At 51.7% G+C, this 26,326-nt stretch overlaps 11 protein-coding genes across 11 annotated transcripts; 5 read left to right on the top strand and 6 right to left on the bottom strand.

Annotated features, from left to right (window-relative positions):
• The first annotated feature begins 1,398 nt into the window (after positions 1-1,398).
• Positions 1,399-6,021, top strand: TrAtP1_006823 (uncharacterized protein). The gene has a single exon (XM_014082360.2). It carries the CDS (start codon positions 2,447-2,449, stop codon positions 5,462-5,464), a length of 3,018 nt encoding a protein of 1,005 aa, XP_013937835.1. The 5' UTR covers positions 1,399-2,446; the 3' UTR covers positions 5,465-6,021.
• Positions 6,022-6,213: 192 nt separating this feature from the next.
• On the bottom strand, positions 6,214-9,121 carry TrAtP1_006822 (uncharacterized protein). Its single transcript, XM_066113282.1, has one exon. The coding sequence runs from the start codon at positions 8,519-8,521 to the stop codon at positions 6,938-6,940; it is 1,584 nt and encodes a 527-aa protein (XP_065969368.1). The 5' UTR covers positions 8,522-9,121; the 3' UTR covers positions 6,214-6,937.
• Positions 9,122-12,996: 3,875 nt separating this feature from the next.
• TrAtP1_006821 (uncharacterized protein) lies at positions 12,997-15,072 on the bottom strand. The gene is made up of 2 exons (XM_014082362.2): positions 14,712-15,072; positions 12,997-14,643 (listed from the first exon to the last, which is right to left on the bottom strand). Exons 1-2 carry the CDS (start codon positions 14,892-14,894, stop codon positions 13,351-13,353), a joined length of 1,476 nt encoding a protein of 491 aa, XP_013937837.2. The 5' UTR covers positions 14,895-15,072; the 3' UTR covers positions 12,997-13,350.
• Positions 15,073-15,244: 172 nt separating this feature from the next.
• On the top strand, positions 15,245-15,687 carry TrAtP1_006820 (uncharacterized protein; the record flags this gene model as incomplete). Its single annotated transcript, XM_066113281.1, has 1 exon — positions 15,245-15,687. Exon 1 carries the CDS (start codon positions 15,454-15,456, stop codon positions 15,685-15,687), a length of 234 nt encoding a protein of 77 aa, XP_065969367.1. The 5' UTR covers positions 15,245-15,453.
• A 480-nt stretch (positions 15,688-16,167) lies between these two features.
• TrAtP1_006819 (uncharacterized protein) lies at positions 16,168-17,166 on the top strand (the record flags this gene model as incomplete). Its single annotated transcript, XM_014082363.2, has 1 exon — positions 16,168-17,166. One exon carries the CDS (start codon positions 16,168-16,170, stop codon positions 17,164-17,166), a length of 999 nt encoding a protein of 332 aa, XP_013937838.2.
• Positions 17,167-17,737: 571 nt separating this feature from the next.
• TrAtP1_006818 (uncharacterized protein) lies at positions 17,738-18,338 on the bottom strand (the record flags this gene model as incomplete). The annotated part of the gene is made up of 2 exons (XM_014082364.2): positions 17,738-17,945; positions 18,019-18,338. 2 exons carry the CDS (start codon positions 18,336-18,338, stop codon positions 17,738-17,740), a joined length of 528 nt encoding a protein of 175 aa, XP_013937839.2.
• A 146-nt stretch (positions 18,339-18,484) lies between these two features.
• TrAtP1_006817 (uncharacterized protein) lies at positions 18,485-18,729 on the bottom strand (the record flags this gene model as incomplete). The annotated part of the gene is made up of 2 exons (XM_066113280.1): positions 18,485-18,504; positions 18,582-18,729. The coding sequence occupies 2 exons, from the start codon at positions 18,727-18,729 to the stop codon at positions 18,485-18,487; spliced, it is 168 nt and encodes a 55-aa protein (XP_065969366.1).
• A 334-nt stretch (positions 18,730-19,063) lies between these two features.
• Positions 19,064-19,825, bottom strand: TrAtP1_006816 (uncharacterized protein). The gene has a single exon (XM_066113279.1). The coding sequence runs from the start codon at positions 19,476-19,478 to the stop codon at positions 19,164-19,166; it is 315 nt and encodes a 104-aa protein (XP_065969365.1). The 5' UTR covers positions 19,479-19,825; the 3' UTR covers positions 19,064-19,163.
• Positions 19,826-19,873: 48 nt separating this feature from the next.
• Positions 19,874-22,996, bottom strand: TrAtP1_006815 (uncharacterized protein). Its single transcript, XM_014082365.2, has 4 exons — positions 22,425-22,996; positions 22,339-22,355; positions 22,143-22,253; positions 19,874-22,074 (listed from the first exon to the last, which is right to left on the bottom strand). Exons 1-4 carry the CDS (start codon positions 22,537-22,539, stop codon positions 20,275-20,277), a joined length of 2,043 nt encoding a protein of 680 aa, XP_013937840.1. The 5' UTR covers positions 22,540-22,996; the 3' UTR covers positions 19,874-20,274.
• A 1,763-nt stretch (positions 22,997-24,759) lies between these two features.
• On the top strand, positions 24,760-25,277 carry TrAtP1_006814 (uncharacterized protein; the record flags this gene model as incomplete). The annotated part of the gene is made up of 3 exons (XM_014082366.2): positions 24,760-24,795; positions 24,863-24,939; positions 25,004-25,277. The coding sequence occupies 3 exons, from the start codon at positions 24,760-24,762 to the stop codon at positions 25,275-25,277; spliced, it is 387 nt and encodes a 128-aa protein (XP_013937841.2).
• Positions 25,278-25,381: 104 nt separating this feature from the next.
• On the top strand, positions 25,382-26,182 carry TrAtP1_006813 (uncharacterized protein; the record flags this gene model as incomplete). The annotated part of the gene is made up of 1 exon (XM_066113278.1): positions 25,382-26,182. The coding sequence occupies one exon, from the start codon at positions 25,382-25,384 to the stop codon at positions 26,180-26,182; it is 801 nt and encodes a 266-aa protein (XP_065969364.1).
• Positions 26,183-26,326: the final 144 nt, after the last annotated feature.

Below are 26,326 nucleotides of genomic sequence, written 5' to 3'. Positions count from 1 at the left end.
GTTCACTATCATTTTCTGGCATCACTTACAGCGGCATTACTAGGCGATTATTACTTTATTGTCCCCCCCTCATTACCACCGTACTATTATTATTGAAGAGCAAGGCGTGATGCATTTGTTGGCGAGCTGCATGATGTTAATGAATTTGAGATGGAATGGGAAAGGCGTTTACGATTTACTTTTTTCCTTGGCTTGGTATTAGATATATTATTACTATGGGGAGATTCCATACCCAAAGATAAAACCTGCGGGCTATCTCAGCATTCTGCGAAAGCCACGCAAAGCTTCCCAACATGGGAAGTTTTGAATATAATCATCTTTTTGATTGACAACGCACACACACATTCTATCGACTACTTTGATGATGAGGCTACCAGGGGGGTTCACTTCGCCTGGCGCGGGAAAGTAGACGTATATGCCGGTTGGTGGCTTGACAGAATGTCGTGTCTATGCATGCGGGACGGGAAGAGGCTCCACTGAGCTGCGCTCGTGATGAGGGTGATGAGGCGAGGCTGCGTGGATGCCTCTTGTTTCTCTCTATTCATTTATGATTATGTAGATGGGGGGGGGGGGGGGGGGGGGGGGACTTTTGTATCACACCTTTGCCTTGGAAGATGTTCCATGCTCGTGCGGTATAGGACTACAGGTGCTGTGTAGGACTTTGCTGGAAAGTCTTGGGACCCCTGCAGAATGCGCGATATCGATATAGTGGGGCAGTCTGAGTCTGCTGGTTGTTAGTTTGATGCTGTCGATGCCTTGATAGTGTTCAATTTTCAGTGGTGGTGGCTGTGTGATATTTGAAGGGTTTTATCAGCAAGATGAGGTGTTTGTCAGACTATAAGTCAAAGATTACTTTGATTTCTTTTGTTAATTTCGTTTCTGCATTATCAAAAGAATTCAAATCAAATTACACCTACAGTCGTTGAACGTACTAAAGGAGCGCCACGCCGCACAGCTACTAGCCAAAAAGGCACGGGCCATGCCGGCAAGCAATGGCTGTGGGCCGCATTCGATAGAGAGAGACTGGGTTGAGCGTTTTCTCGCGTTTTAGGGAGGGAGAAGGGAATCATCGCCAGTCGAACCGCGTAAAGTAGTGGCTTTGGCGGGGTTGGAGGGAGAGGAAGAACTGAATAGCGTCATGCCATGTTGTTGTAAGTTTGGGACTATTAGTTGTTTATTTATTTGTTCATTCATTCAACATGTTTCTTTCGTGCGACAATGTTTTGGGAGGGCGTTGTGTTCTGTTTTGTACTGTAGTGTATTGAGAGAGGAGAGCTGAAGATGCGATGCACATCAGGCCATGGCTGCCTGTCTGCAGTATCATGTGGCGCAAATATGACAGTTGACATGTCCTTATAGCAGCGTTACTCGTCTCGCCTCAACTTCAACCTTGGGTGCCTATCTAGGTACGCGGCACTCTAAACTATTGGGCATCATTTAATTGTTCGTCCTCTCTCTCGGCAGATGCGGGATTGAGGTAACCCAACAGAATCAACGCCAGCACCACAGCCTGGGAAAGGCGCCATAGGATGGTGTGCAGCCCCCCCTGTTCTTCTGGCTCCTCCAGTCCTTGGCCTCGCTCTCGTCTTCCAGCCAACGGTGACTCTGCATCATCTGCCACCAACTGATTGTGCCATTAATGCTCGCGATGGGAAGCTGCTCCGGCTTCAAACAGACCGCATCTCAGTAGAGGCGCGCACAAGGCATCCTGTCCACTGTCTGCCGGCTTCGCAACCCCCATCATTTTTTTCTCGTCCATCTCATCTCCCGCCCAGCTTTCAGGCGATCAAATGATTTTAGGCCATTTTTAGTGACCGCAGCGGGCACAAAGGCGCGTTTCGAGGGAGCCGAAATGTGGGGAGCCTCTTAAACCACCCAAGCTTGGGGCTCCCACTCGAGACAGGCCCTTCCTCGCTCAGCACCTTTTTCTGGGCTCCCGCATCGCCTTCTCCAGCTCCATGACAGAATCCAGGCCGTCTTGCTCTGCTGCTCGGGTTTTCTCTCCTGCCATGCCCGCCAAGCCTGCAATGCTTCGACCTCCATAGAGCAACATCCATCTATATATACGCCAGCGTCGCCCGCCTTCTCCCTGTCGCTACTCGTCGTCTTCTCACCTCCTCGTACTCGAGAGTTGCGACTTCACCCCGGACCTCTCGACACTCTCGACACTCTCGACACATAAAACTGCCGTTGCCGACTGCAGCCTCCGCAAACTCGTCCTCTTTATTTGCAGTGCGATGAACTGAGTCGTCTGTGGACCTGCGACCCGTCTGGGCCTGCTCACAGAGTGAGGTTCAACCAGCTCCCTTCAACAAGGACGAGACCTTCCATCTTCAGTCTGGCCAACCGAGCGACGAGCGAATTTCAGAGCCCTCGCGACTCTTTGACAGTCTTCGACCCGAAGCTCACCACATTCAGAGCTAGACGCAGTGGCCGGCGTATACCAATGGCCTCGGATCCCTTCGAAGCAGCTCAATATAGCGCTGATATCTTCGGTCTCCATCATGAAAACGCTGCAATCGTGCGGACTGCTGTTCCTCTTCCTCAGTTGCCTAGCGGTGGATGCAACTATGTAGATTTGACACCCGGTACCCATGGATCGCGATGCGGCTGCCGTCGCTTCTGGTCTTCCCAGCCAGGCAGCCCTCTCTTGGATCAAGCTGGTTGGTGCATGTGCAACCATCATGCGTGCTACCATGACGATCACCCTCGCAATTCCCAGCCTCAGCCACAGCCGGCGGAAACGATCTCGATGCCCGCCACCGCACAAATCACCGAGAATCTGCAGGCGATTCAGAGACTGGACGCCATGAGCCCCGTTCTGGATCTCATCTCAACCAAAGAAGCGTCCGCGATGCTTGGATCCGAGCTCCTCAGCTTCAATGGAGCTAGCCCCTTGTCTTTCCTCCAAAAGCCCATCGATGAGCATTTCAATTCTCTAGGGGCTGTTCCGACACCTCAGCAGGCGTCTAGTTCTATGCCTGATACTCTGGCCTGGACTGATCCTGTAAGACATACTCAACCGGAATCGCCTACAGCACCAGCATCTATTCCTCCCCAGAGTCTCATGTCTCAGACGACCTCCAACAACTCTTCTATACACGCCAAGTATCTGAGACCCTTTGGCGGGATAGGCTTGCATACTCTCAGCAGCAACAATCCATCGCTTGTCCCAATGCAGTCAATTGAACATCCCAGCTTGCCAGAGTCACTCTTACAGCAAAAGACTCAGGGTATCGAAGAATCATTTGCATTCATAACTACGGATGAGGAGTCTACTCCAAGACCGGACACTGCTACCACCCAGATCGAACCTCGTGCTGTTGCTGCCGCTGCCGCATCATCCCAGGCCACATCTACCGAGACATTGAAGAATCTTACGGACATAGTCGACACCCACTCAGAACGACTTGACAAGCTGGAGACCGCCTCTTTCTCGGATAATGCTCACGAAGAGTGCAATGACAATTATGAGCTCATGGATATTCGTGTTATTGAGCTGGAGAACAAAATCGAAGATATTGAGAAACGTGTCCTTGACAATGACAGCACAAATGATGACCATCTAGATGATGCTGTCACCCCCAGCGAGGATGCCTCGATCACCTCCAGTGCCGCCAACCGCCCAGGTTACTCGCAGGAGGTTTACAGCCAGCTCCAGTCCCTACAAGCCCAAGTCGATCAACTTCAATCAGTCATCCCTTCTTGGAATCACGCTTGGGAAGTGGAAGTCGTCTTTATGCCCTTCCCACTCGGAAGGCTCTGGCAGCCTATCAACCAGTTCAAGGCTGCTCTTAATAGTGACAATGAGGATGATTGGACTCAGCTCCCCATGACACTTAGCACGTCCAGATCCCGAGCTCAATCTCCTTTCTTAGAAGACTGGGCTGCGCACGACCGCGAGGTAGAATGGCTCCTACCCAGGGCATGCGGCGACAAGGGCGTTGCAGACTGGCGTCTGAGGAGTCGTGGGCTCGTCAAGAAGATTGTGGTGAAGAGTCCGGATGCGAGGAGCGTTAGCGTTGCGATGCACGCGGCTTTTGGGAATGTGTTCCGCGACATGCACATGTATGCCAGACCACAAAGCCCTCACTCCAAGGCCTCCAAGTATATGGGACTTCAGTCGCCATGGGTTCCTCTCCGCAAAATACATAGAGACTCACGTCTACGATTCTTGGGTCCAGAGGAAATGCTAACTCCGGCATTGTGGGACGTTCAGTTCCTCAACTCAGTTATGATGAGGACATCAGAACCTAGATTGTTCGTTACTCATCCTGACGCCTACCTTCAAACCTATGAAGCGTACGAGTCGTCCTGGACTTGGACAAGGCTACAGGAGATGCCGCCAGCCTTTGATGTTACAGAATCGCAGGAAACACCCGAGATGAATCGACTTGAAGAATGCTGGGCATGGGATGAGCAGCTTGACGGACCACTGGCTGCGCAACTTCCTAGCAAAGTCCCCCGCCAAGAAGAACGCCGGGTCTCCATATCACCATCTGTTGAAGTTTTCCCTACCGACCGTCTCTGGTCGGAACCTACCTCGACTCCTATCCATCGCCAATCAATAATAACACGGAGCAGAGAGTCGGTCCCGCCTTTCCCCAGGACTCCGTCGGCGCCTATCCATGCCATAACGCATCAGTCTGCGTCTGGAGTAATTCCCAAACGTCAACTCTCATCTCGTGGCCAAAGCCGACGGTCTTCACCAGCTATCCTGAGCCTACCTCAGGCAGGCGTTACAAAGAGACGCCAGACGCGAGACTTGTCTGGCTACGCACCACGCACCCCAAGACTAACTGAGTCACCACCTCCTACGCCCTCTGTTTTTATTCGCCAGCGCAGCCGAAGTGAAACTCCTGGTAGGGGCATAACTCCGGCTCGAGGCACTACCCCTGGCGACTATGCTACACCTCGTAGCATGGCCCCCCTTCGGGAAATTTCGATGGAGCCAGAAATGAACTTTTCCCGCGAACAGTCAGTAGCCATGGTTGACGCTGACGAAGCATATGAGGGTAGTGAAAGCTCTTTTATGAGTGAGGATGACGAATCAAACAACAATGAGGGGGTCGATATAGGCGAGCGAGAGGAGGAGAAGGAAAATGTCAGCACCATATCTGCACCGCTAGGTTCTCGACTGCCTGTATCTTCCCAATCAGGTCCACAGAGTAGCTCGCCGCCACAGCAACCTCGTCCTTCAAGCACAGACAACCTTTGGCCCGGTGTCCAAGATCCAGGATCAGTCAATCATCCAAACATGGAAAATATCCCACCTCCGACCAACGGTGAACCGATTGATGACAATCATTCCGACGGCGAGAACATTGATCCCAACCTCATGGACGTGGAACACGAGAGCGACCACAGTGGACCGTCTGAATATCCGAGCACACCGAGAGGATGGCGAGACCAGACATCAGGGGAGATTTTCATTCACCAGGATGAACGGGATAAGAAAGCTTGATCCTCTTTCGTCTATCATATTTCTCCCCCTTTATTTTCTTGGTTAAGAAGCACGGCATGTTTGTCGGCATTAAATTGAGCGACATGTTAGCGAAGCCAGCATGACAATTGTTGAAAAAAGATTCAAGAGGAGGTATTTATGATTGGACGGGCGTTTATATATATATCCATATATACATACACACATATATAACGCAGATTTACTTGGGCATGGCACAGCTGTCGTTGATAATAGCGTGTTGAAACAAAGCGGCTAAATGTTTGCCAGAGATCCTTTTTTTGGTCAAATTATGCATGGCGTTTGGGGAATTTTTTTACTCTTCTTTTTTTTTTTTGTTTGGGGAGTTAGCTGTATGATAGTGGAGGCGTCTGGGATATATGTGGATGTGCGGACAGCTTTCAATCTTTCGTCTTTTATACATGTATCCTCTCGCTCCTGTTCTTTGTTGATAGGAGGAGGGTATTGTTCATCTTGGATGATTTACATAAAAACGCATCTTAGAAGCACATGTCGTACAAAAGACTTTTACTCTTTGCAATAAATACCAACCCACCTCGAATAAGAGAAGATGCCCCCATACGCGTGATTCAAGAAAACGTCATGTAGAGCGACTTTTCCATGCATTATGCGTGCCAACTGGAAAAGGAGGGGCATAGGAGGGGCATATGACTTACCCCACGAGACGCATTCAATGCTACTGCACCACAACACGGTCAAGCGCTCATATTAGACATTTTTAGTTTATTATTCAATTTTGATTTTATTTGTTAATGTATAACTATATAAATGGTATTTTAAGAAGCAAATTCTATATCGGTAAGCCAAATAACAGTAACAAGCAGAGCAGAGTATAGCAGGTTTCTATGTTGCGGTGATAAATATGATATGTGATAAGAGATGACAAAGAGGTATGATATAATAACATGTGGTGTGTATAGGTATATGTACATTGTGAGGAAAGGCGCAGCAGCGGGATCGGGTATCAAAAGGCCTCACGCTGGCCCTTGAAAATGCTCAAGCAAACTCCCTTCACACTCAAAACACCAGATTGAATACAAGAGGAAGATGCGAGGGGGAGGTCGTCAATTCGTTCTGCAAAGGCCATTATGAGGCCCAGATTGGGCACTCGTCAGGGCCAGGCATTTACCCAGGTGAAAAATGCAAATATGCAAAATCAACACCATGTCCAAAAAGAAAAACGCAAAGAAAAAAATAGAAAATGGAAAGAAAGGGGTAGTTGTGAGAGGAGATACAGACATCGCCAGTGTATTCTCACAACCGTCTGGAAACGCCCTTGAAACACGTCGTCTCTCAAGTAGCCCTCAAAATCTCCAGGCCACCTTTCACGGTGGGTTTCCATTTGGGTATCGACTACCCGTCTTTCTCCGGGTATACATTCATCTAACCACTGAGCGAATTGCTCAACAAGTGGCAACGGAAAGAGAAAAGGAAAGGAAAGCCGCCTTCCATTGCTTAGTACCAAGTGCCCTTTGGATCAATCTCATATAGTAGGCGACAGGTTCTCGCCGGGCATAATGTTTGCCGTTCGAGATTCTTGAATTTGGGTCCGCTGGGTCCTGTAACATAATGGTACTGGCCAAAGAGGCGCCATTGGCGAGGGTCGGCTAGAGTGTACGTCTCATCACCCCAGCGGCCTTGGTAGTGCAGCCACGTAGTCGGCGCATCCGGATTGGACGCGGCGGGGGTGAAGCTGTGAGTGTCATGCGTCAGTCCCTTCACTCCAATGCTATCCTCATGCTCGATGGTGTCTTCGGGGTTCTCGAGGGTGTAATCGTAGAAATAAGCATAATTATTAAGTGCAGGATCCCATAACGGACCCTTGTCGGTAACGTCTTTGAGCATTTTGAAGGGCAGGACGTAAGGGTGCGGGCCGGGCAGAGCATACATGGCATGGGAGCCAACAGCCGAGTAAATGACGGGTCTCACGCCGCGCTTTTCAATGGCCGACCATGCGTAGGCCTGGCCGCCCTCATGCTCGGAGAAGAAGATGCCGCGTGGTTCTCCATTCTGGAAGCGAACCATGCAATGCTCCCAGTCACCCACGTGGTTGCCAAATCGTAGACCGAGCACGGTTTGCCCTAGATTATAGCTGTAAAAGAAAAACCAGAAAGCATCAACAATGCCCGAGCCTTTGTCCACCAGAACGAGGGTGGCCGGCGCTTTGGAATAGCCATCGGCATCTGGCTTGTGGCCGCGCGGAATTATTCGTTGTTGTTCTTTGCCGGGGCTAGGTGTAGGGAAATATGCGGGCTTGTTTTTGACCCGAGGATCCGAGATACGATGGACAGGGTGCTTCTTGTCTGTATCAAACCAAGTGTCGGGCTCGCTATGTGGTCTTCGAGCACCTCCATGGGGAGGTGGTATAGAAGCATCAGGGTCATCAAAGGGATTTGGCAGGTTATCGTGGCTGTGAAGCCACTTGGGTCGAGATTCCACGTCTTCCAAGCTGTGAAGAGTAACCATGCGGTTGTCGAAGCGGTTGAGTCTCTGCAAGTTGTGCAGCGTCACATTCTGAGTCGTATTCAAGCGCTTGTGATCGATGGTGACAATCATGTGTTGAATGTGCTCGCGAATGTCCGAGGGCCAAAACTGCTCGCCAGAGTAGAGGTGCACCAGCGGGGCATGGTCGATGACATATTGGGGGACTTCCCTCAGGATCTTGCGACGCTCATGCGGATTCCTCTTCAAGTCCCTCTTGGCGCTCGAGCTTCCTAGGCCGTTGAGTTCAGCATCTTCCTCCCATGTAACGTCCATTCGCTTTCGCAGTTCTATTCTCAGCTCGTCTTCGGGGTCTTCTTCGAATATGGGCGGGAGCACGGCAGGGTCCCTTCGCAGGTGGTGCAGACCACACAAGCCTATCCATCGACATGCTTGGCGATCCCAGAAATATGGGCTACTGCTGACCCAGAGTCGATCACGAGCGCGACTCTCCGGTCCTCTAGTTGTCGGATCGAGGATAACGGGGAGGTAGGTAGCAATGAAGATGATGAATAGCACCGGCACCGACAGGTAGGTGAACCGTTGCACCCAATACATGGCGGCTTCGGTGCCCGAGAGCGCTCGGCAACGACGGGCAAATGGTTTTGCGATTGGAATGAAGGAAAGCAGTATAATATATGTCGGAAGGTGCGTTGGTAGGTGGTATACTAGGTCTAATCGAAGGAGATCGTGTAGGTATTCCCAGGTGAAAGGGAGAGGCGGCACGGCTCAAGATGCAGAGTGGCGACCGATCTGGCAAGGCTGTGCGTCAAAGACGACGTTCGGCTGTCTTGTCCGTATACCGCAGATGCAAAAATAATCGTTCAGGAAAGCCTCGCAGACTGCGATCGCAAAAAGAAAGAATGGCTGAGATCGAGAGGTCAGAGTTCCAGGGGGGGCGGGAGATCCGGGTGAGGCTGGGGCTCGGAACAGATCTTAGACCCGAGGAGGATGATTAGGAATGCAAGGCGCAGTTGTTATTATAAGTGCATCACAAAGGAGAAAAGAGTCGCTGCGGAAGAGGTTTGTCACGGCGCCCCTGGCGACATGATCGAGCTATTCGCAAGCGAGATCACAGTGGAGGCGGGGAGGAGAGGGCAGATATGAAATAGAAGAGCAACAAGAATAAAAAAAAGTCAAAAGAGGCCCGGCTCAAGAATGCAAAGATCTGGTTTAGCAGAGGGTGTGGCTGTTGCAGGTCGCGGTACTTGTGCCCGCAAGAGTCCAGGTACATGCAGGCATTTGGGCGGCAGGTGGCCCGCTCCTCCACCCCGGCACCGGCCAGGCGTAGCGGTACGGGCGATGAGAATAGGGCCAGGGCGATTCGAGAATGGCCAGAGGTAGCGGTACTTGGCCAGCGCTGGGCTACATGGCCGAATCGTGCGCCACGCGGCAACGTGGTTGGCTCCAGGCGCGTGCTTTAGTGGACTCGGCATCGCTCGGAGCGCTGGGACGCTAGAAGCCATACGCTGCAGCTGCAGGCCGTGTACCGCTACCTGGCAGCGATGCCTGACCGCCCCAGCCCAGCGCCTGAGTCCGAGTACGAAGCCAGCAAGGCGCGTGGACCCCCCAAACTCTGCAAGGACTGTCCGGCTGAGCCGCCCTGACAGGAAGCCAAGGCTTGGGTGCCGCGCCTGCCCCCTTGTGTGGCCAATGATTCCGCTTTCTGGGCTGCCAAGGCCCGCATGCATCGGCGCCACGACTGCCCTCCTTCTCTCCTTCCTTACTCACCTCAAGTAAGCACTTTGGCACTTGTGCCTCCAAGTAGCGGTACTGCTCGGCAGTCTAGAGTGCGCCGGTCCTGTTTCTGCTGCTGCTAGTAGGCAGTATATCCTGCAAACCAACCCAGAGCCCAATACCCAGTAGATCAACTTGCCGCATGAAATCCGAATCAGCTAAAATGCTTGTTCTCGCTCCTCCCGACACTTTGCGAGTTTCCGCTTCTGCCTCACATCCTCGCCCACTTCCGCAGACCCCACCTCTCTGTCTACATGAACTCTCCCCGCTAGCCGCACTCCCCGAGAGCCTTCTCCAGAAGGTTCGTCATATTAACCTACTGCAGTACACGTAGTGTGCCGGCTACCTTACCCTGCAAACGTAACTGGTCGTTCGATGGACGCATTTCAATTGATTTGCCATGTACTTTCATCATATCCGTTGAATTGTAATTAGTACTCAGTATTGCTGCTATTTACCTGTATTTGCTCTTGGTGCGTCTGTTCCTTGAGTTCTCTATTTCTCGTCGGGTTAATCCGTATATTCCTCGGCCTCGTCCGGAGTTCCACGTTCTTCCGCCTCCACCACATCATGTAATACTCCCAGAAATCTAAAGCAGATGGGTACGTCATTCATGCATGAATCACAAGCAGGGTGTGAAGACCAAAGAGAAACGAACACCACGACTCCGACGACGGCTAATTCGACCCAAGTCATACTAGACAGGTGACAGCGAATGCTGTTGCAGTTCCTTTGAGGCATTTCGCCAGACACTCACTGGTGTGCTCACTTCCATTGGGAACCTCTACTTGTAGAATTTTTTTTCTCATCACGGACACCACTTTATAATCCCGACCTTTTCATTATTTTTTTCTATAAGCTCAGGTACCAGCCTCCGTGTAAGCAGCCGCGAACCTTAGTTTGCATACCACCCAGGCTTAGTGTTTACGTGTAAACGGCCTGCTTACTTGTTGCGCGGCCATGCTCAGCCTCTGCTGTTTATAGATTCATTGCCGCGGCCCGTAATGGTATCTAGCAATGGCAATCGGTACCTTCATCTCATGGCTAGATCGTGCATACACGCTTCAAATAAAATACGCTTCAAATATCGGGATTGAAGACCAGACAAATGTGAAGATGAACTCGGCCCTATAGTAGACTGCGTCGTACTCGTAAGCTAATGCGCACTAAGACAGTCCTCTCGGGGTTCTCTTTTTGGCTCTATATCAAGATGATCAAAGTCTCTGTACTTCGACCATGAGACAGATTTTCGCACATCCAGACTGGGATCTGCGTTGATCGTGTCCGTATCCATGCCCAGGTTGAAACCACCATTGCGAATGGCATCTGGACTTATTTTTCAAATTCCGCGATTCAGACGTTTCTTCCACCCTACCACGCATTTCTAGCTCTAGCCAATGGCAGTGTGTCCCATAAGCATGCGGCAAATGGGCATCATCCTAAAGCATGGGCAGCTGGCTCCATTAAGCCAACAACGTGCCAACCATGTACAATATTAGCCTCGCCTACTAAATAGATCAATCCCGTGAACCCTTGATATTCAACGGCCAAGAGATCGTCCCGCTGCCGCTGTGTTCTAAATCTCCAAGCCGTGCAGTAGCCCAGAGCTCATTGGCCAACCACTCTTGTCTAGACCACCACATGGCATCGCCCAATGGCCAGCGCTGCCCCGTCGCGATATAGTTGTTTATTATGCAAGGCTATATCTTCAACTCGCTTACTGTCACACATGACTTGTTTAAATCGACTACCAGGTATTTACCCGGAAGCGAAGGGTGAGAATAGCGATAACGGCGATGCTATATACACCTGTAGTCACGTTGGAGTGCTAGCCATGCACCCGCCATCTATTGGATCCCTACTATTGTTCATTGTTTTGACTATCATCCGTAGCCAATGAGAGGGCGGTGTGGCTGGTGATGGTATCCCGATTTAATTAACCAATTATAGAGTACTGGTTGCCTGATGACACTGTTTCCCTATTAAAGTATGACTTTTTAAGTGCACTCTATATTCCTAATCTCCTTGTTGATCATGTAAGGTAAGTAAGTAGCAAGAACTGCATGGGTGAAAAACTTTTATAGATAGCAAGCGTATACAATAACAACAACCGGTGTTCTCTGACAGTTGCTAAATGGGCCGTTCATAAGGGAAATATAGCTAATGGAGAGCGGCTCAGCGAACTACCTAGGTAGTTTTATATAAATGTGATGGAGAGCCGAAGTTATGGTGATGCGAGGATTCTCTTCCATTCTGATTCCGTCCGGAGAAAGAGACTCCATAAACAGTAGATGGTTGATTATCAGATATAAAAGGTTCAAGTGTTTAGAAAGATCGAGGGAACTTGTAAAGATGGAAGGAACAACCTCTAGGCGCAGGATTTAAGATAAACATCGTCCACCGTTTCTCTTTTTATCCTTCATTCCCACCACAACACAACACTACCACATCAATAGCAGTTATCTTATTATTCTTTGGCCACTAGCCACTCTGTCTATTCTAAGATTCCTTGCCATTCTCTGGAGACTCAGCAGTCAATGAGGACCTCCTTGGGTCCTTCGGAAGGTGCACCTCCTGATAACTAATGGTCATTATTGTCTCTAGTTCAGAGGTCTACAGTTAAGCTGGTTAGTGCTTATACTATTAGTATCCCATAACGCGCTGGTAGGCTCAGATGTAAATCATCATCGCCCATGTCCCTTAGATCTCAATAGCCTTCGTCATATCCCTCTATTAGGCGGCTACCCATCTTTGGACATTGGTAAGGTTGGAGGGAAATAGAAGGGGGCGTTGGGGAGGGAATAAATGTTACTGGCCGGTTACATGCTAATTTTGGGTGGGCGTAATCTTTCATGTATTTCGTCACCATCGTCTCGCCTTGGACAAAGAACCTTGGAGAGGAAAGCAAATCTGGACACGCCTCCCTATACATGCTGGCCTTTTTTTTTTTAGTTAATCACTGCTTGAACTCAAGGTCAGCAGGCTGATAGTAGTCTTGGGATTGCTGCAATCGTGTCTTTATAGTCTCAATCTCCGGCGTGGTCATTCCAGATGCTATTTCGGCCCCCCCCCAGCACCACGCATAGCCAGCATCAGACAGTCTTTAGCGCGCAAGTCTGCCTCAATGCCCCTGGAGAAAGAGTGTATTCTCTTCTCTACCGCCAAATTAAATATGGGTGGCTATTAAGTTGGAAAAGCGTCAATCTGGAGTTCTCCCCAATGTGTGTGTAGTTATGCGTTGAGGGAGATGGCATGTAACAAAGATAAGAATAAGATGAAGAGGATATACTATATTTGGATGTAGGTAGAAGCCTCTGGCTGTTCTGCAAGCCTTGCCCGTTAAGATTCTACCAATTTCCTTAAAGTACACGTATGCCTACCTACCTGTAGTTAGGTGGGTGACCATTAGTGAACACCGGCTGTTATATGTTTTTGCTTTTTGGCTTCTTTTACGTATATTTCTTTTCGTATTATGGTTAGTGGAGCTGTTGAAGCACTATGCCGAATACCTCAATGGATATCTTTCCTATTATATGCGATGCGGACAACGAACTCTCAGTCGCTTGTTGTTGAGATTGGATGAACTCGTGCAAGTAAACTGTAATGGGTATTATTTTCAGAGTCTGATAGCGCTGCTCTCCGTATCAACCCTAGCCAAGCATCATCACATCTCCGTCATCTTCATCCTCTTCGTCATCCTCGTCTTCATCGTCATCCTCATCTTCGTCATCAAAACCAACACGCATTCTTGCCGGTGCGTCGCTGTCCTCATCGATGTCACTGAGGCTGTCATTATTATTGTCATCTTCGTCCCCTTGTATTCCCAAGAGTTCATCCCAATGGCCCGGCGTTGGCGTAGATAGAGTAGTTGAGTCGGGAGTGGGGACAACGCCCCTGTCTGTTGCTGCCGATGTGCCTCTGATAGCAGAAACCCTCTTTCGCCTGCCTGCTTGGCGGCCCTGACTCCGTCTTGTATATTGATGTTCCCTTCTGTCGCTCTGGCTAGCACCGTTGTTCTGTTCCACACCAAGACTGGGCTTTTTCCTCCTAGGTTTGAAATCAGGCCCCTTTCTGTCATCAAAGTCCTTTCCAGCGCCATCCACCGCATAAACGGTAACTTCATCTTCGTTGCCCCTTTTCTTCTTGAGGGCGATAAGATTCTCCAGGAAGCGCAGCTGTTGCGCCCTCTCGCCTGTTCTATCTTTCCCAGGAGGAATGCGAATGTTCCACTCCTCACGAATAGCCTTTAATGAGTCCTTTTGTGCCACTTTGGACTTCAAAGTCTTTTCAGTGGTCAGGATACGGGAGGAACTGGCCCCAAGCATATCTACACCGCCAGGAAGATGGCGAAGGGCGGGTAGCTGGGTGGCATTGTTGGCCTCGCGATCTGCCAAGATTGCCTCTGTTCCGATTACTTCTGCCCATTGACCCTCAAACACTCGGCCTCTGTAGGATATAATCGGGTTGCGAGAGTGGAGTTCCAGTATCTGGATCTCTTCCAGAGGCTCGCTGGACTCTTTATCATCTGCTGTTGGCTCGGCCGCCTCTTTCGTAGCCGCATCTTCTCTCTCTTTTCCTTTCCCCTTGTCCTTCTTCACTGGCTTCGCCACTTTCGCAGGGTTGCTAATCGCTCTTAGACGAGGATCTATATTGGCGTCCTCTTCATTTTCCTCTTCTTCCCCAGGTGCATCTTCTTCTTGAATTTCTTCTTCAGGTTCTGGGGCCCCACTGTTGCCCTGGTCGTCGTCTCCGTCGTTGTTATTCTCGTTCTGACCTGAGTCGTGTGGGCCAACAACTTGTTTATCGTGCTTGACGTCTGCGTTATTGTTATCAGCGTACTGATCGGACCAATTCTTGTAATATCCTCCCCGGCTGTGATGATGGGCCTTTGCTGGGCGCTCTTTGAACTCGGGATATGATAGATCAAGCGTTAGATAGTAGACCTAAAGAGCAGAATGATTTAGCATTCGCAAATGAGAAATCCTCATTGTGTAGCAGCATGAGATCTTACTTCCGTCTCGGTCGTGGAGTATTCGTATTCCCATTCGTCCTGGTCATCCTGTGAGACCTGTTCCAAGACCTTGTCGACATGCAAAGCTCCAGGTTCCTCGTCTAGCCATGGAGACTTTGTTGTTTTTGCCGCCACTGGTTCTGAGGTTGACGCTGCGGCTGCCATGGTGGATACAGCGTACATGTACCCTTGCCATGGAATAGCACGGCTGGGAAATCGACTGCGATATTGCGCTTAATGTTTAGTAGATTGAAGAAGTTCCTCGTCTGGCTTCGAACTTCAATTGAAATCCGCGAAACGCGTGAGTCAGGCCGGGCCTCCAGCCAGAGCCTCCATTACGTAGAGCAAAAAGAGCTTTTGCAGATGCAGGAATAGCTTTGGCGGGCTGAAGCTTGACAAGTCCAATACGACCCTACGCCGCCCGTTTCTGGTTTAGCGCGCGACTGATCAAGACTAGACCCCGCTATCGCTCTCAAGTGCCGTTATCAGGGCTACGATAAGAAATTCGAGACTCACTCCATCGTAGGTTGACTCTTTAACTCAGACTCCTGTTTGACTCACAAATTGCAAGAGAGGAGTATATTAACTAGAAATCTTGCCAATCTTAAAGTTTCAGCACCAGTCCAGTGCGGCGTCTCGCTCCTCGTATACAAACCAACGGGGCTGAACCCTTCGACCCTTCGCATCTCACTTATTCCCAGAACCCCGCGGAACGTTTTTTTGCAAAACAGCAGCGGGCAAGATGCCCACGGTTCACCTCCTGGATTACGTGGCCGGCAATATCCGCAGTCTGGTCAATGCCATTGAGAAGCTTGGCTACGAGGTTGACTGGATCAGATCTCCCGAAGATGTGCCCCGGGCAGAGGTTTGTTTGGATGGCCCTTTCAAACCAGTCTCAGATATTGGGCCGCTTGACTCACCTATTCCTGACAGAAACTCATTCTGCCTGGCGTCGGCCACTTCGGCCACTGTATGACCCAGCTTGGCCAGGCGGGCTATTTGCCTGCCATTAAAAAGCACATTGATGCCGGCAAACCATTCATGGGCATCTGTGTCGGCCTTCAAGCCCTCTTTGAAGGTTCAGAAGAGGATCCTGAGGTTCCCGGACTCGGCCTGGTTTCTTCCAAACTCACAGAGTTTGATGACTCGGACAAGTCAGTACCGCACATTGGATGGAACAACGCCAACACTGGAGGCAAGGTCATGTACGACCTGAGCCCAGACTCAAAATACTACTACGTCCACACTTACAAATCCCCCCTACAACAAGGCCGACTTCGAAGCCCAGGGCTGGACAGTTGCGACGGGAACCTACGGAAACGAGACTTTTGTCGGCGCCATTGCAAAGGGCAACATCTATGCCACCCAATTCCACCCCGAAAAGTCAGGCGTTGCTGGCCTCCGAACGATTCGGGCCTTTTTGACGGGCTCTGGAGCGCAAAACCTCGGAGCCGTCATGCCATCCGGCGCGGCGTCAACCGAGCTCAAGGACGGCCTCACTCGCCGACTCATTGCCTGTCTCGACGTCCGAACAAATGACCAGGGCGATCTGGTCGTCACAAAGGGTGACCAGTACGATGTCCGTGAAAAGGGAGCTGACCGCAATGTCCGAAACTTGGGCAAGCCCGTGGAGATGGCCAAGAAGTACTACGAATCCGGCGCCGATGAAGTCACCTTCCTCAACATCACCTCCTTCCGGGACTGCCCTCTCGCCGATCTCCCCATGCTGGAGGTTCTTCGACAGACCTCACAGACCGTCTTCGTACCGCTCACCATCGGTGGTGGAATCCGCGATACCGTCGACATCGACGGCACCAAGGTCTCGGCCCTGGACATCGCCACCATGTACTTCAAATCCGGCGCCGACAAGGTCTCCATCGGCTCCGATGCCGTACTCGCCGCCGAAGAATACTACTCCCTCGGCAAGAAGCTCTTCGGCAACACGGCCATTGAGCAAATCTCCCGCGCCTACGGCAGACAAGCCGTCGTCGTCAGCATCGACCCCAAGCGCGTCTACGTCCCCAAGCTCGACGCCACCCGCCACGCCATCATCAACACAAAGTTCCCCGGCCCCAAGGGCGAGGCCTTTTGCTGGTACGCCTGCACCATCAAGGGCGGCCGCGAGACCCGCGACATGGACGTCGTGGAGCTCACGCAGGCCGTCGAGGCCATGGGCGCCGGCGAGATTCTGCTCAACTGCATTGACAAGGACGGCACAAACAGCGGCTTCGACCTTGAGCTCATCGAGCAGGTGAAGAAGGCCGTCAAGATTCCCGTCATTGCGTCGAGCGGTGCTGGTAACCCGGGCCACTTTGAGGAGGTGTTTGAGAAGACTACTACGGATGCCGCGCTTGGTGCGGGCATGTTCCACAGAGGAGAGTACACTGTAAAACAGGTCAAGGATTTCTTACAGGAGAAGGGCTTAGTGGTGCGACAATTTGAGGGAGACCTATGATTTAGAGATGGCTACAGAGAGAGAGAAAAGTTGTTATAGAATATTCACAAGATGTATATGGTACATGATACTTGTATGTTAATGATAGTTTATGTGGGAGATGTATGAAAGAAGCTTGAAAAATATTCCATTCTTAAGCCATCACTAGCAACTACCTGAATAACTGCTTGGCCTAAACCCGTCCGGACTACTCCAGTACAGTCTAATCCTTATGAGCCGCGACTCCAAATGCAGAAGAAACAAAATGTAGACACTTTTTTCAGAGGCAGGTCGCACCAAAAACAACAATGACCAACAAGCAGAAATGCCAACAGCGCCAACGTAAAGAAAAGTAAAACTTTGAAGAGTATGATTACCGTTCTAGGCCCATAGAACCATGGAAACAGGCGGAATCACTACCAACGCCGTTTGGCCCCTCTGCTGGTCATGCACAATCAACACATACAAACACGGAATAGGCAGGTCGCAAAAGAAATCAATCCGGTTACGAAACGAGGCAATATGTTCTCTCAATGACGAATGGGCAGAGAAAAATAGCGAATAAAGAAAAGAAGTAATTGGGTGCAGGAGACTAAAGCTCCATACCCATAAAGATCCACTGGGTGCTGGTCACGTCCAGGTCGTGTGCCCAGTGATCCAGCGTGGCCATGTCGAAGCCAACCCATTGAAGGCTCTTGATTAGGTCGTGAGCATTTTCCGCAGGCATGCGGCGATCAAGACATGTGACAATCTGGCTACATGCCAGAGGACCATCAGCAAGTTCGATGAGCGCCATAAGACTGTACAGAGAGAGATATTGTCAGCACTCGGATATCATATCATGAATAGGACAGAAGAGAGGTATATGCTTACGCCTTTTTCAAGTCTCTTCCCAGCACGCCCTCGGTGTCGAAGAAGATGAAAAGTGATTTCTCTTTCCCATCGTCAGCCACAAAGGCGCGGAAGCTCGCTCCACCGGCGTAGTCCCAGACTTCCATCCAGGCCTCGATCCGCGGGCCAGCCGGAACATCGTCCGGGCCCTGGTTGAATGGATCCGCGAGGTGGTTGTCTGGTGGCGGCGATTGCAAATAAGCACCTGTCAAGCCGGAGCCATGAGTAGACAGGTTCCTCTCACCAAGGAACACGGTCTTCATGGTCTCACAGAAGAATCTCTCACATTCTTCCCTGATCATGAGTGCTGCCCCCCCTCGTCGCTCCAGGCGGCGGCCCGGAATGTCGCGCTTCTTCTGCTTAGGAAGAAGGGCGAGCTCGTTGGACGAGGTTAGTGCGGCGAGGGGGGGGACTTGAAGGAGGAGAAGGCAGGCCTGAGGAAGGGACCTCAGGAATACCACTCCGCCCCTGTAGAGACAGCGAAGAGAGAAGATTAGTGTACTGAGATATTTTTTTTTTAACTGAAGCTGTGAATTAAGACATACCTGTGACCCCCGTAGTGCAGTAGTGGAGGCCCTTGAGGTTCGCGGCAGAGTCCACGACATAGCAGGAGGCAAGGACATTGACGCGGGCAGTCAAGTCCTCGCCATAATTACTACTGTAATTTATACTTTGGTTACTCATTGGCGCCATTGCGATGGAGTTCCACGGTGATTGCTGGGAAATCTGGCTGGTGGAAAGTTGCTGCGAAGATACCGAGCTGAGAGCTAGGTCGACTGAGGGTGGCGAAGTTGGTGCGGTGGTGTTGCAGCGCAGCGGTGCGTTCAAAATTTGGTCTGATCGAAGAATCGAATCGGAGAGCGCGATATTTTATAGTCTTGAGCGAAGCGCTGCGGATTGTATGTCACAATTCAGTTTCCGTGGATGTCTCCGAACGGGCGTTTTGTCGAAAGAGTTCGATGCGGGTTGGTGTAGCCGAAGGTTGACAGAAGAGAAGAGAAGAAAAAAAAAGCGGAGGAGAGGAGATGCGCTGCGAACTTTAACAGGAGCCTGTGTGGCTCCCTTTTTCCACTCCAGTGCTGACTGGACGCTTCTGGAGCATTAATTAGCAGCCCGCTTACAGCGGTTCAGCGGCGCTTTCGGTGCCAATCATCCGGGTCGCCAAGCCCACATGTTGGACCGCTCTGATGCACGGCTTCGGGCCTGTGCGCACTGTCTCTGGGCGCACACGCTGCGTGGTGAGACAGTGCGACGGCGTCACTGTGTTTGCTGCTTGGCCGTGGCACCGAGCTTCCGCTTTGACAGGCGGAGATGACGAAATGCGGTGCTGCCAAGCGTTGGCCGGCGACATTCCTCGTATGCAGCGAGTCGTATCTGGCAATAGGGGGCTGGTGGTTAATGTGCAGTGTAGGTGTTATGCAGAGAGCGTGGATTGCATGCATCAAAGTGCTTACAGGCGCCAGACATGCTCCCGTATTCGACGCTGGTTGCTCTGCAAGGTGATTAATCACTGTGGGAGGCTCTAGCTGTATGTTAGCTCTAGCCTTGCTTTAGCTCTTCGTGCTTCAGGGAGGGCTAGAGACAAGAGCTAGGTAGGTAGTGGCGAGAAGCCTTGATAAATTGCGTCTAGTTGAAACCCATCTGTCTGAGCCCAGACACGGAGGTAGCCTTGCCCTTCATCGGGCCTCAATACTGCCATCTGGCTATATCTTTGCCACCGAGTTCAGAGATGTTCAGAGATGCGTAATTCGAAAGATACGACCAAGGCCCAATCTGAGACATATATACTCATACATTTGCCAGCAATGTAATACACCCGGTGATACGATAGGACAGTGCGAGTGTTAGTCTTGCTCTTCAGGTGCATCAACAAGCGGTTTTTTGATCAGATACGGAATTAAAAAAAAGGGTAAAATATCTGCATGTACAGACTCCTACATCGTCCGCAAATGTATGTCCTCATGTATGCTATGACCAGTACTTACATCCCATCAAAGCAGATGGGCTCTTTGACCATCCATCTCGCTACCCAAACGACGTATCAGGTATAGATTTCCATGACCCTCTGCAGCCCAATCGTCACAAAGCATATACAATAAAACAAATGTGCCAAGCCCATTGCTTTGGCATGTGCGCCTGGTTTAAATAGGGGGAAACATTAAAGCAAAAAGAAAAGCAAAGCAAAGCAAGCAAAGCAAAGCAAAAATCACACAAATTCTCTCCAGCTCTTCCTCTCCCTCATCCATATCTCGCACTGAGGCTTGCAAAGGCATCAGGGCTGTGCCGTCCGTTTGTCCATGCCAAGTCCATCCCCAAATTCATGCTTTCCCTGCTAATCTTCCGATCTGTGGCAAAAGGGTCTGGGGCCACCGCCGCAGGCCCGCTCTTCATGAACGGGTTGTTGTTACCTGCAGTGGGCTGCGAGGAGACCAAGGGTGACTGTGCCGGAGCCGCCGCGGACTGCATGGGCATGGTCTGCATTGGCTGAGCTGGCATAACCCTGTCCTCGGGAATGGCTGGTGGTTGTGCATGCATGTTAGGCTCGGAGGCAGTAGGGCGTGCTGCCTGCGGTTGGCCATATAGAGCCAGGATCGAGGCCTTGTCCTGACGCTGAGGCTGATAGTACTGCTGCTGCTGTCCAAAGAACTGAGGTTGCTGTTGCTGCTGACCAAAGTATTGAGGCTGCTGTTGTTGTTGCTGTTGCTGCTGCTGCTGCTGGTACTGTACGCCATTGTTCAAAAAGGGGTTTGTCCCGGTCAAATGAGGCTGAAGTGGCATAGGACTCTGGAACATGGTAGGCAGAGATTGCTCCGGGATCTGTGTGAGAGAGGGCGAGGATATCCTAGTCGGGGACCGTGTGAATGGATTATTCCCATATGGCGCAGCCTGACTAGTATTTAATGACAGACTTTGCTGCGGCGCCTGCTGCGGTTGTTGTTGTTGCTGCTGCTGCTGCAGTTGCTGTTGCTGAAATGTGGGCTGCGTCTGCGTGAAGAACGGATTATAGCCCGTTTGTTGAGGTGCTAGGGGTTGCGCAGCAGGTTGGGGGTACGACATGCTGCTTTGAAAGCCTAGACTCTGGTATTGCTGAGGAATTGGCTGGGCAGCTTGCTGTGGCTGATACAGCGAGTATTGATGATGCTGCGGCGGCGAGATGACTCCGCCAGTGTGATGAGGGAACAGCGATTGAGCTGCTGGAGACAAAGACATGTTCTGGAACGCTTGGGTGACAAGGTTGGCCTGCTGTGCCGGAGCTCCGTAGGGATTCGTCGACGTTATAAAAGGGTTGTTGGTTTGAAGCGTTCCAGTAGAATGGGCTGTCTGCGGCTGGGCCGGCGGGAAGATGTCAAAGGGGTTTGTGGACGCTGCCGTTGCCGTCGTCGGTCGTTCTAGAGTCGCGTCCTTGTGCGTTACGCTCAAGCCTAGGTTGAGGCCTACAGGGTTCGAACCCACGGGCGTCAATGACCTTGAAGTTCGCAATGTTCGTTCAGCTGCTGGCGGAACGGGCCCAGGAGATTGTCCATCGCCCTCGCCAAGACGAACGAGCGCCTCGACAGCGCGCTCCAAGTTGCCGTTTACTCCTCTCAGAATCGTTGCGTTTCTGTGATCGTCTTGGAAGCCCATGTCTCGTAGTCTCGCCAGCTTCTTATCCGTATCGCCCTGGCCGTAATCCACGGCGGCTCCAAAGACTTTCGATTGCTTGTTTGCATGGTTCGATGAATGGCCGGAACCGGAATTCGCAAGTTCCTGCGCAGCGGCTGCCTTGGCCTCTTTCTTCGCCCGGGAAGATAGTGGGAATATCGACGAAGCCGACCTGAACCCGAACTTGGAATTCTTGGGTGGGAGCGGTGGCGGAATGCCTTCTTCCAGCTGTGGTTTCTTGAGCCTGCCACCCTGACCAGCGTTGGTGACGTATTTTTGCCTGATGAATCTCTCCATTGCCGAGTCTGCTTCGTCTACATCGATGGGGATCGACGCCTCCTTGTTCTCGGGGTTATATATTTTGTTAGAAGCATTGTTGCCCACCTTTTTCATATGCTTTATCCAAACCAAATCAGCATCAAAGACGTTCACGAGCTCAAACACAGAGTACGGTATTCACTCACGTCGACTTGCTCGTTTGTCCAGGAATCCATACTCAGCGACTTCACCTTGGATATGTGCGTGCCCAATTTGCGATGAATTGTCGCGCATCGCATGCACAGGAAGATGCCCAGCTGTGAATTGCACTAGTTAGCACACATCATCTCAAATCACGACGCGGGCGGCCAGCAAAGGCCTATCGCGAGAGGGATATCGTACGCTCCATGATGCCCAGGCTGTAACACAGAGTCGAGGTTAGCAAGTGGTTGTACCAGATGTGTGAACAGAGAGACGCAGATGCATACATGGATTCCGCGCGCGGCAGTCGGCGCAATGTTCATTGCCCGGCACGGAGTGTACCAGCTCTTGTAGAATCGCTTCGTTACGCGCCTGCTGGCGCTTGCTCAACGCCCCCGTCATGACGCCGTCTTGTCTGGCTGGCGATTACTACTTGGTTGGCAAGCGAGAGTAGCGGAAGGGACTGCGTGCGCGTGTTGAAGATTCGGCGTGGGAGGACCAGGGTGCTGCGCCGTACCCAAGCAAGCAGAGGCCCAGGCGGCTTCGATTGATTTTCGACGGCTGGCGGGCTGTAAGATGAGGCTTTGGAATCAGACCAGGGTCATGGCGATGGAGGCAGGCAAGGAGGGGCCGTGCAACTGGCAAACTGGGCCGCGTAGAGGATATCGACGATGCCGCCAGCAAACTCGCGCACGACAGAGAAAAGCAAACGCAAGGCACAGCAAAAAGAAGCCCACCGGTCAGGTCCAAGCAGAAAAAAGAGACGATGCGAACGCAGCGAAGAAATGGTGCTAGCGAGGCGAGCGACTCATGGGTGTTGCGATTCGATTCCTGACTTATCCACTGGGGGAAAAGGAGAAGCATCGAATCATTTCCCGTCTTTCATTTTAGCCTGCAGATGCCACAAGACCAGCCAAGACACAGCGCCACAGCGCATGTGGGGAAGCACATTGTTCCAGAGAAGCGCTGGGTTCAGGGCCTGCAGCCGCCTGTGCCCAGGCGAGTTAGCGGCCCACCGGCGCAGCGCTCCAGCGATGTTTTGGGAGCCCTTCAGAGAGTCTTGTTCGTATTTGGGCGCAGCAAGGCACCGACGAAGAACCGGCGTGGCGGGGCTAATCGATAAGGCTGGTGAGAATTCTAAACGGTACTCGAAGCCGTGTGCAGATGTATCACCAGCAATCCGAGGGAAGCAAGAGCTTAGGAGGCCAATCTAAGCTCAATCTCCCTCTCGATAGAGGCTGAGTTGCAGTAGGAGTAGGAGGAGCAGGCACGGATCGGCCATTGGCTGCACTGCCCACCCATTCTGGTTGCATTGGCCCCATCTGGCAACGGTGATGTCAAAGCGCTTGCGGTCTTTTATTAGATTGAACACGCGCTCGAGGGAGTGACAGGCCGGAACGGGATATATTTCGAGCTCGGGCTCATTGAATTCCCTGAAACTTGAAATCTACACACAATGGCGATTAGGCAATTTGTTTACTTCTTTTCCCTAAACTATTGGAAATTTTGCGAGTTGGTCATCTTCCGGTTCATCTTCGCTCGCCTCTTGTTCATTGATTCTCGTCCGACTCGGACCCTGAGTGACGGCACCAGCACCGATGTTGCTGAGTCAAGATCCGGGAGATGCCACTGCTATATAATACAAAATACTAGTATTTTCAGAGATGCCATCACTCACGTGCCCCTGACCCGAGGCTCCGGCCATGCCGGCATCCAGTTTTCTCGGGAGTAGAGTTATTCGGAGTTGTTCCAGGTTAAGCTGTTTCCGAGGATCAATTGTAAAGGCCTGGGCCTCGGAAGCCCGTCGACGCCGCGGTGGTGCCACTGACGCCGAGCTTCCTGTAAGCCTAGCGGTCCCCTACTCTAGTTTGCGCGGATGACCAAAAAAGAAAAAATCTAATAGAAAGGGAAAAAAGGGCGTCAACGAGCCGGTGGACGCCTCTGGAAGCGAAATTTGTCAACGCCCAGCTAAATGGCTCGGACGCATCCGCTACGCTCCCCGTGCCTTGCGCGATCCCTCAGTCCGCTGCGTGGTCCGCTTTTCCGCCTGTCGCCGTCTGCTCCCAACCTCGCGCCGACAGGGCCGGACTGCTATTAGTACAGCAGGACCCCTACGCGATGGATGCTGACGGCCGTGCCAAGTCCCTCGATGTTATACGAATACCTTGTATGGATCTGTAGGCCACTAACAAGAGCACGGGCTGACGGCGATGCTGAGCTGCTGAGCTGCCTGCGCTGAATAAGAACCCGGCCACAGCCACTGAGTGAAACCCGCAGCACGGCCACAGCCCCGTAGAGCCCCCCCCGAGACGCAACCCGCAGTACGAAGCTACCCGCAACCTGTTGGCTAACGTGGTCTGTACCGTCTCCAGCTCTAGCTCCAGCTCAATCTCGCTCAAAACCTCATCTTGGGGACGCTTCCCAGCCACACGCAATCTTACTTATTTGCTCGGTCAGCTTGTCTTAGCTGTGTCTGTTTCGTAGCCGACGAACCCGACTGCAAACCTACGATAACGGGCTGTTTCTGCAATGGAACAGGAGCTTTAGAACACGCAGCCTGTTTCGCGATCTTCTGTTTCATATCCGACATTTCGAGCCTCTGTTTGACCCATACCAACAGCAATGGCTGGCATAGAGAGACTAGAGGTCCACAGCAGGGTAAGACTGCTCAAATCTTTGCCCTTGATGGTATTGTGAGCTGTACATGGCTGATAGAAACCTATAGTCCTATATCGTGCGATGGGTCAAGGTCGAGGAGGGGAACACCCTCTCCTGGAGCGTACAACCCCACAAGAAGTCTATGTGAGCAGCGGCAAGAGAGCCAATGCAGCGTGGCATAACCATGGCTAATGATAAAATGCTCTAGAAACTTCGGAATTGTCAAGCACCCGGGCAGCGGTGCCACAGGTCTCTCCTCCACGACGGGCGACGATTTCCAGCCCAATGCACCCCATACGCAAGGGGTTGACGAGGGCAAGGCAAGCCGATTTGCCAAGAAAGATACCACGGCCCAAGAGCTTCTCTCCAGCAAGGGCTTTATATCAATAAAATGGTTTGGGAAGTGCGAGGCGGACAAGGTATCCATGGGGGCCTACGACGTTCCCCCCGGGGCAGACGGGCATGTATGGCTTGGTCTTTGACAACACCTTCTCCAAGCAGACGTCCAAGACGGCGACCTTTGTTGTCCTGACATATCCCACCGGCGCAGCCCCCCCAGAGTGCCAACCACCTCCCGAACCTCCAGATGCCGAATACCAGCCAGACCAGCTTGGGGGTGCATACCAGCCCGCCTCAAGAGGCCGACCCCTCTGCTTCTGTGGATAGCTTCCATAGCCACCCAAGCAAGGGCCATGCTCGCAACCCGTCCGAAACAACCGTCCCAGCCAACTATCATGTTGGAACGCTCTCAAAGCGTCGAAGAAAGAAGGGACAAGGATATGCCCGCCGCTATTTCTCCCTCGATTACTCTACTTGCACCTTGTCATATTACTACAACCGAAACTCGTCTGCTCTTCGTGGTGCTATTCCTCTTAGCTTGGCCGCCATTGCTGCTGATGAGAGGCGAAGGGAGATCAGCATAGACTCGGGCGCAGAAGTATGGCACCTCAAGGCACCCAATGATAAAGAATTCCAAGAGTGGGCCCGAGCCCTTGAGAAAGCAAGTAAACTGGCGAGAGGACTCGAGAGCTTACCACAGCAGCCTAAGCTCGGCTTGCAGGTCGACCATCGTACTCTACAACAGGGCCAAAGCTCTACTGGCAACCATGGAGGTCATGGTGAGGAGGTGGAATGGCAGCAAGTCGAGACCTTGGTCAGTCGCGTGGTTGGGACTCGTGATGCTTTGCGCCGTTTGACCAAGGAGGTTGCAGCTCTGCCAAGACCGACTTCGTCATCGTCTCATCATCTCCAAAGCCCATCAGGGAGCGCTATTGAAGATACCGGCGACGGAGCAGAGCGCAAGTCTTTCTGGAAACGCAAATCTAGCTCTTCCGTGTCAATGCCCCCCGGGATTACATCCTCACTTTTCGCCAGGCGAAGATCATGATGATTCGAACAAGCGTAGATCGAAGGGAGCGACACAGGAAGAAAAGTCTCTGCAAGATCACTGTGCGGCCCTGCTGGCTGATCTGGACTCCGTTGTCAGCGAATTTACCATTCTCATCAACAACAGCAAACGGCGTCGATTGCC

This window comes from Trichoderma atroviride, chromosome 3 (assembly GCF_020647795.1).
Source record: "Trichoderma atroviride chromosome 3, complete sequence".
Lineage (NCBI taxonomy): Eukaryota > Fungi > Ascomycota > Sordariomycetes > Hypocreales > Hypocreaceae > Trichoderma > Trichoderma atroviride.
The sequence above is the reverse complement of the archived record's forward strand: the minus strand, read 5'-3'. Positions and strand labels throughout refer to the sequence as shown.

Bases quoted from the DNA above. Each gene is read 5' to 3' on its own strand.
- TrAtP1_006823 (XM_014082360.2), top strand. From the start codon at position 2,447: ATGGCCTCGGATCCCTTCGAAGCAGCTCAATATAGCGCTGATATCTTC.
- TrAtP1_006822 (XM_066113282.1), bottom strand. From the start codon at position 8,521: ATGTATTGGGTGCAACGGTTCACCTACCTGTCGGTGCCGGTGCTATTC.
- TrAtP1_006821 (XM_014082362.2), bottom strand. From the start codon at position 14,894: ATGTACGCTGTATCCACCATGGCAGCCGCAGCGTCAACCTCAGAACCA. The intron at 14,644-14,711 runs GTAAGATCTCAT...TCTGCTCTTTAG, and splicing joins ACTCCACGACCGAGACGGAA to GTCTACTATCTAACGCTTGA.
- TrAtP1_006816 (XM_066113279.1), bottom strand. From the start codon at position 19,478: ATGCATGCAATCCACGCTCTCTGCATAACACCTACACTGCACATTAAC.
- TrAtP1_006815 (XM_014082365.2), bottom strand. From the start codon at position 22,539: ATGACGGGGGCGTTGAGCAAGCGCCAGCAGGCGCGTAACGAAGCGATT. The intron at 22,075-22,142 runs GTGAGTGAATAC...GTTTGGATAAAG, and splicing joins GGACAAACGAGCAAGTCGAC to CATATGAAAAAGGTGGGCAA.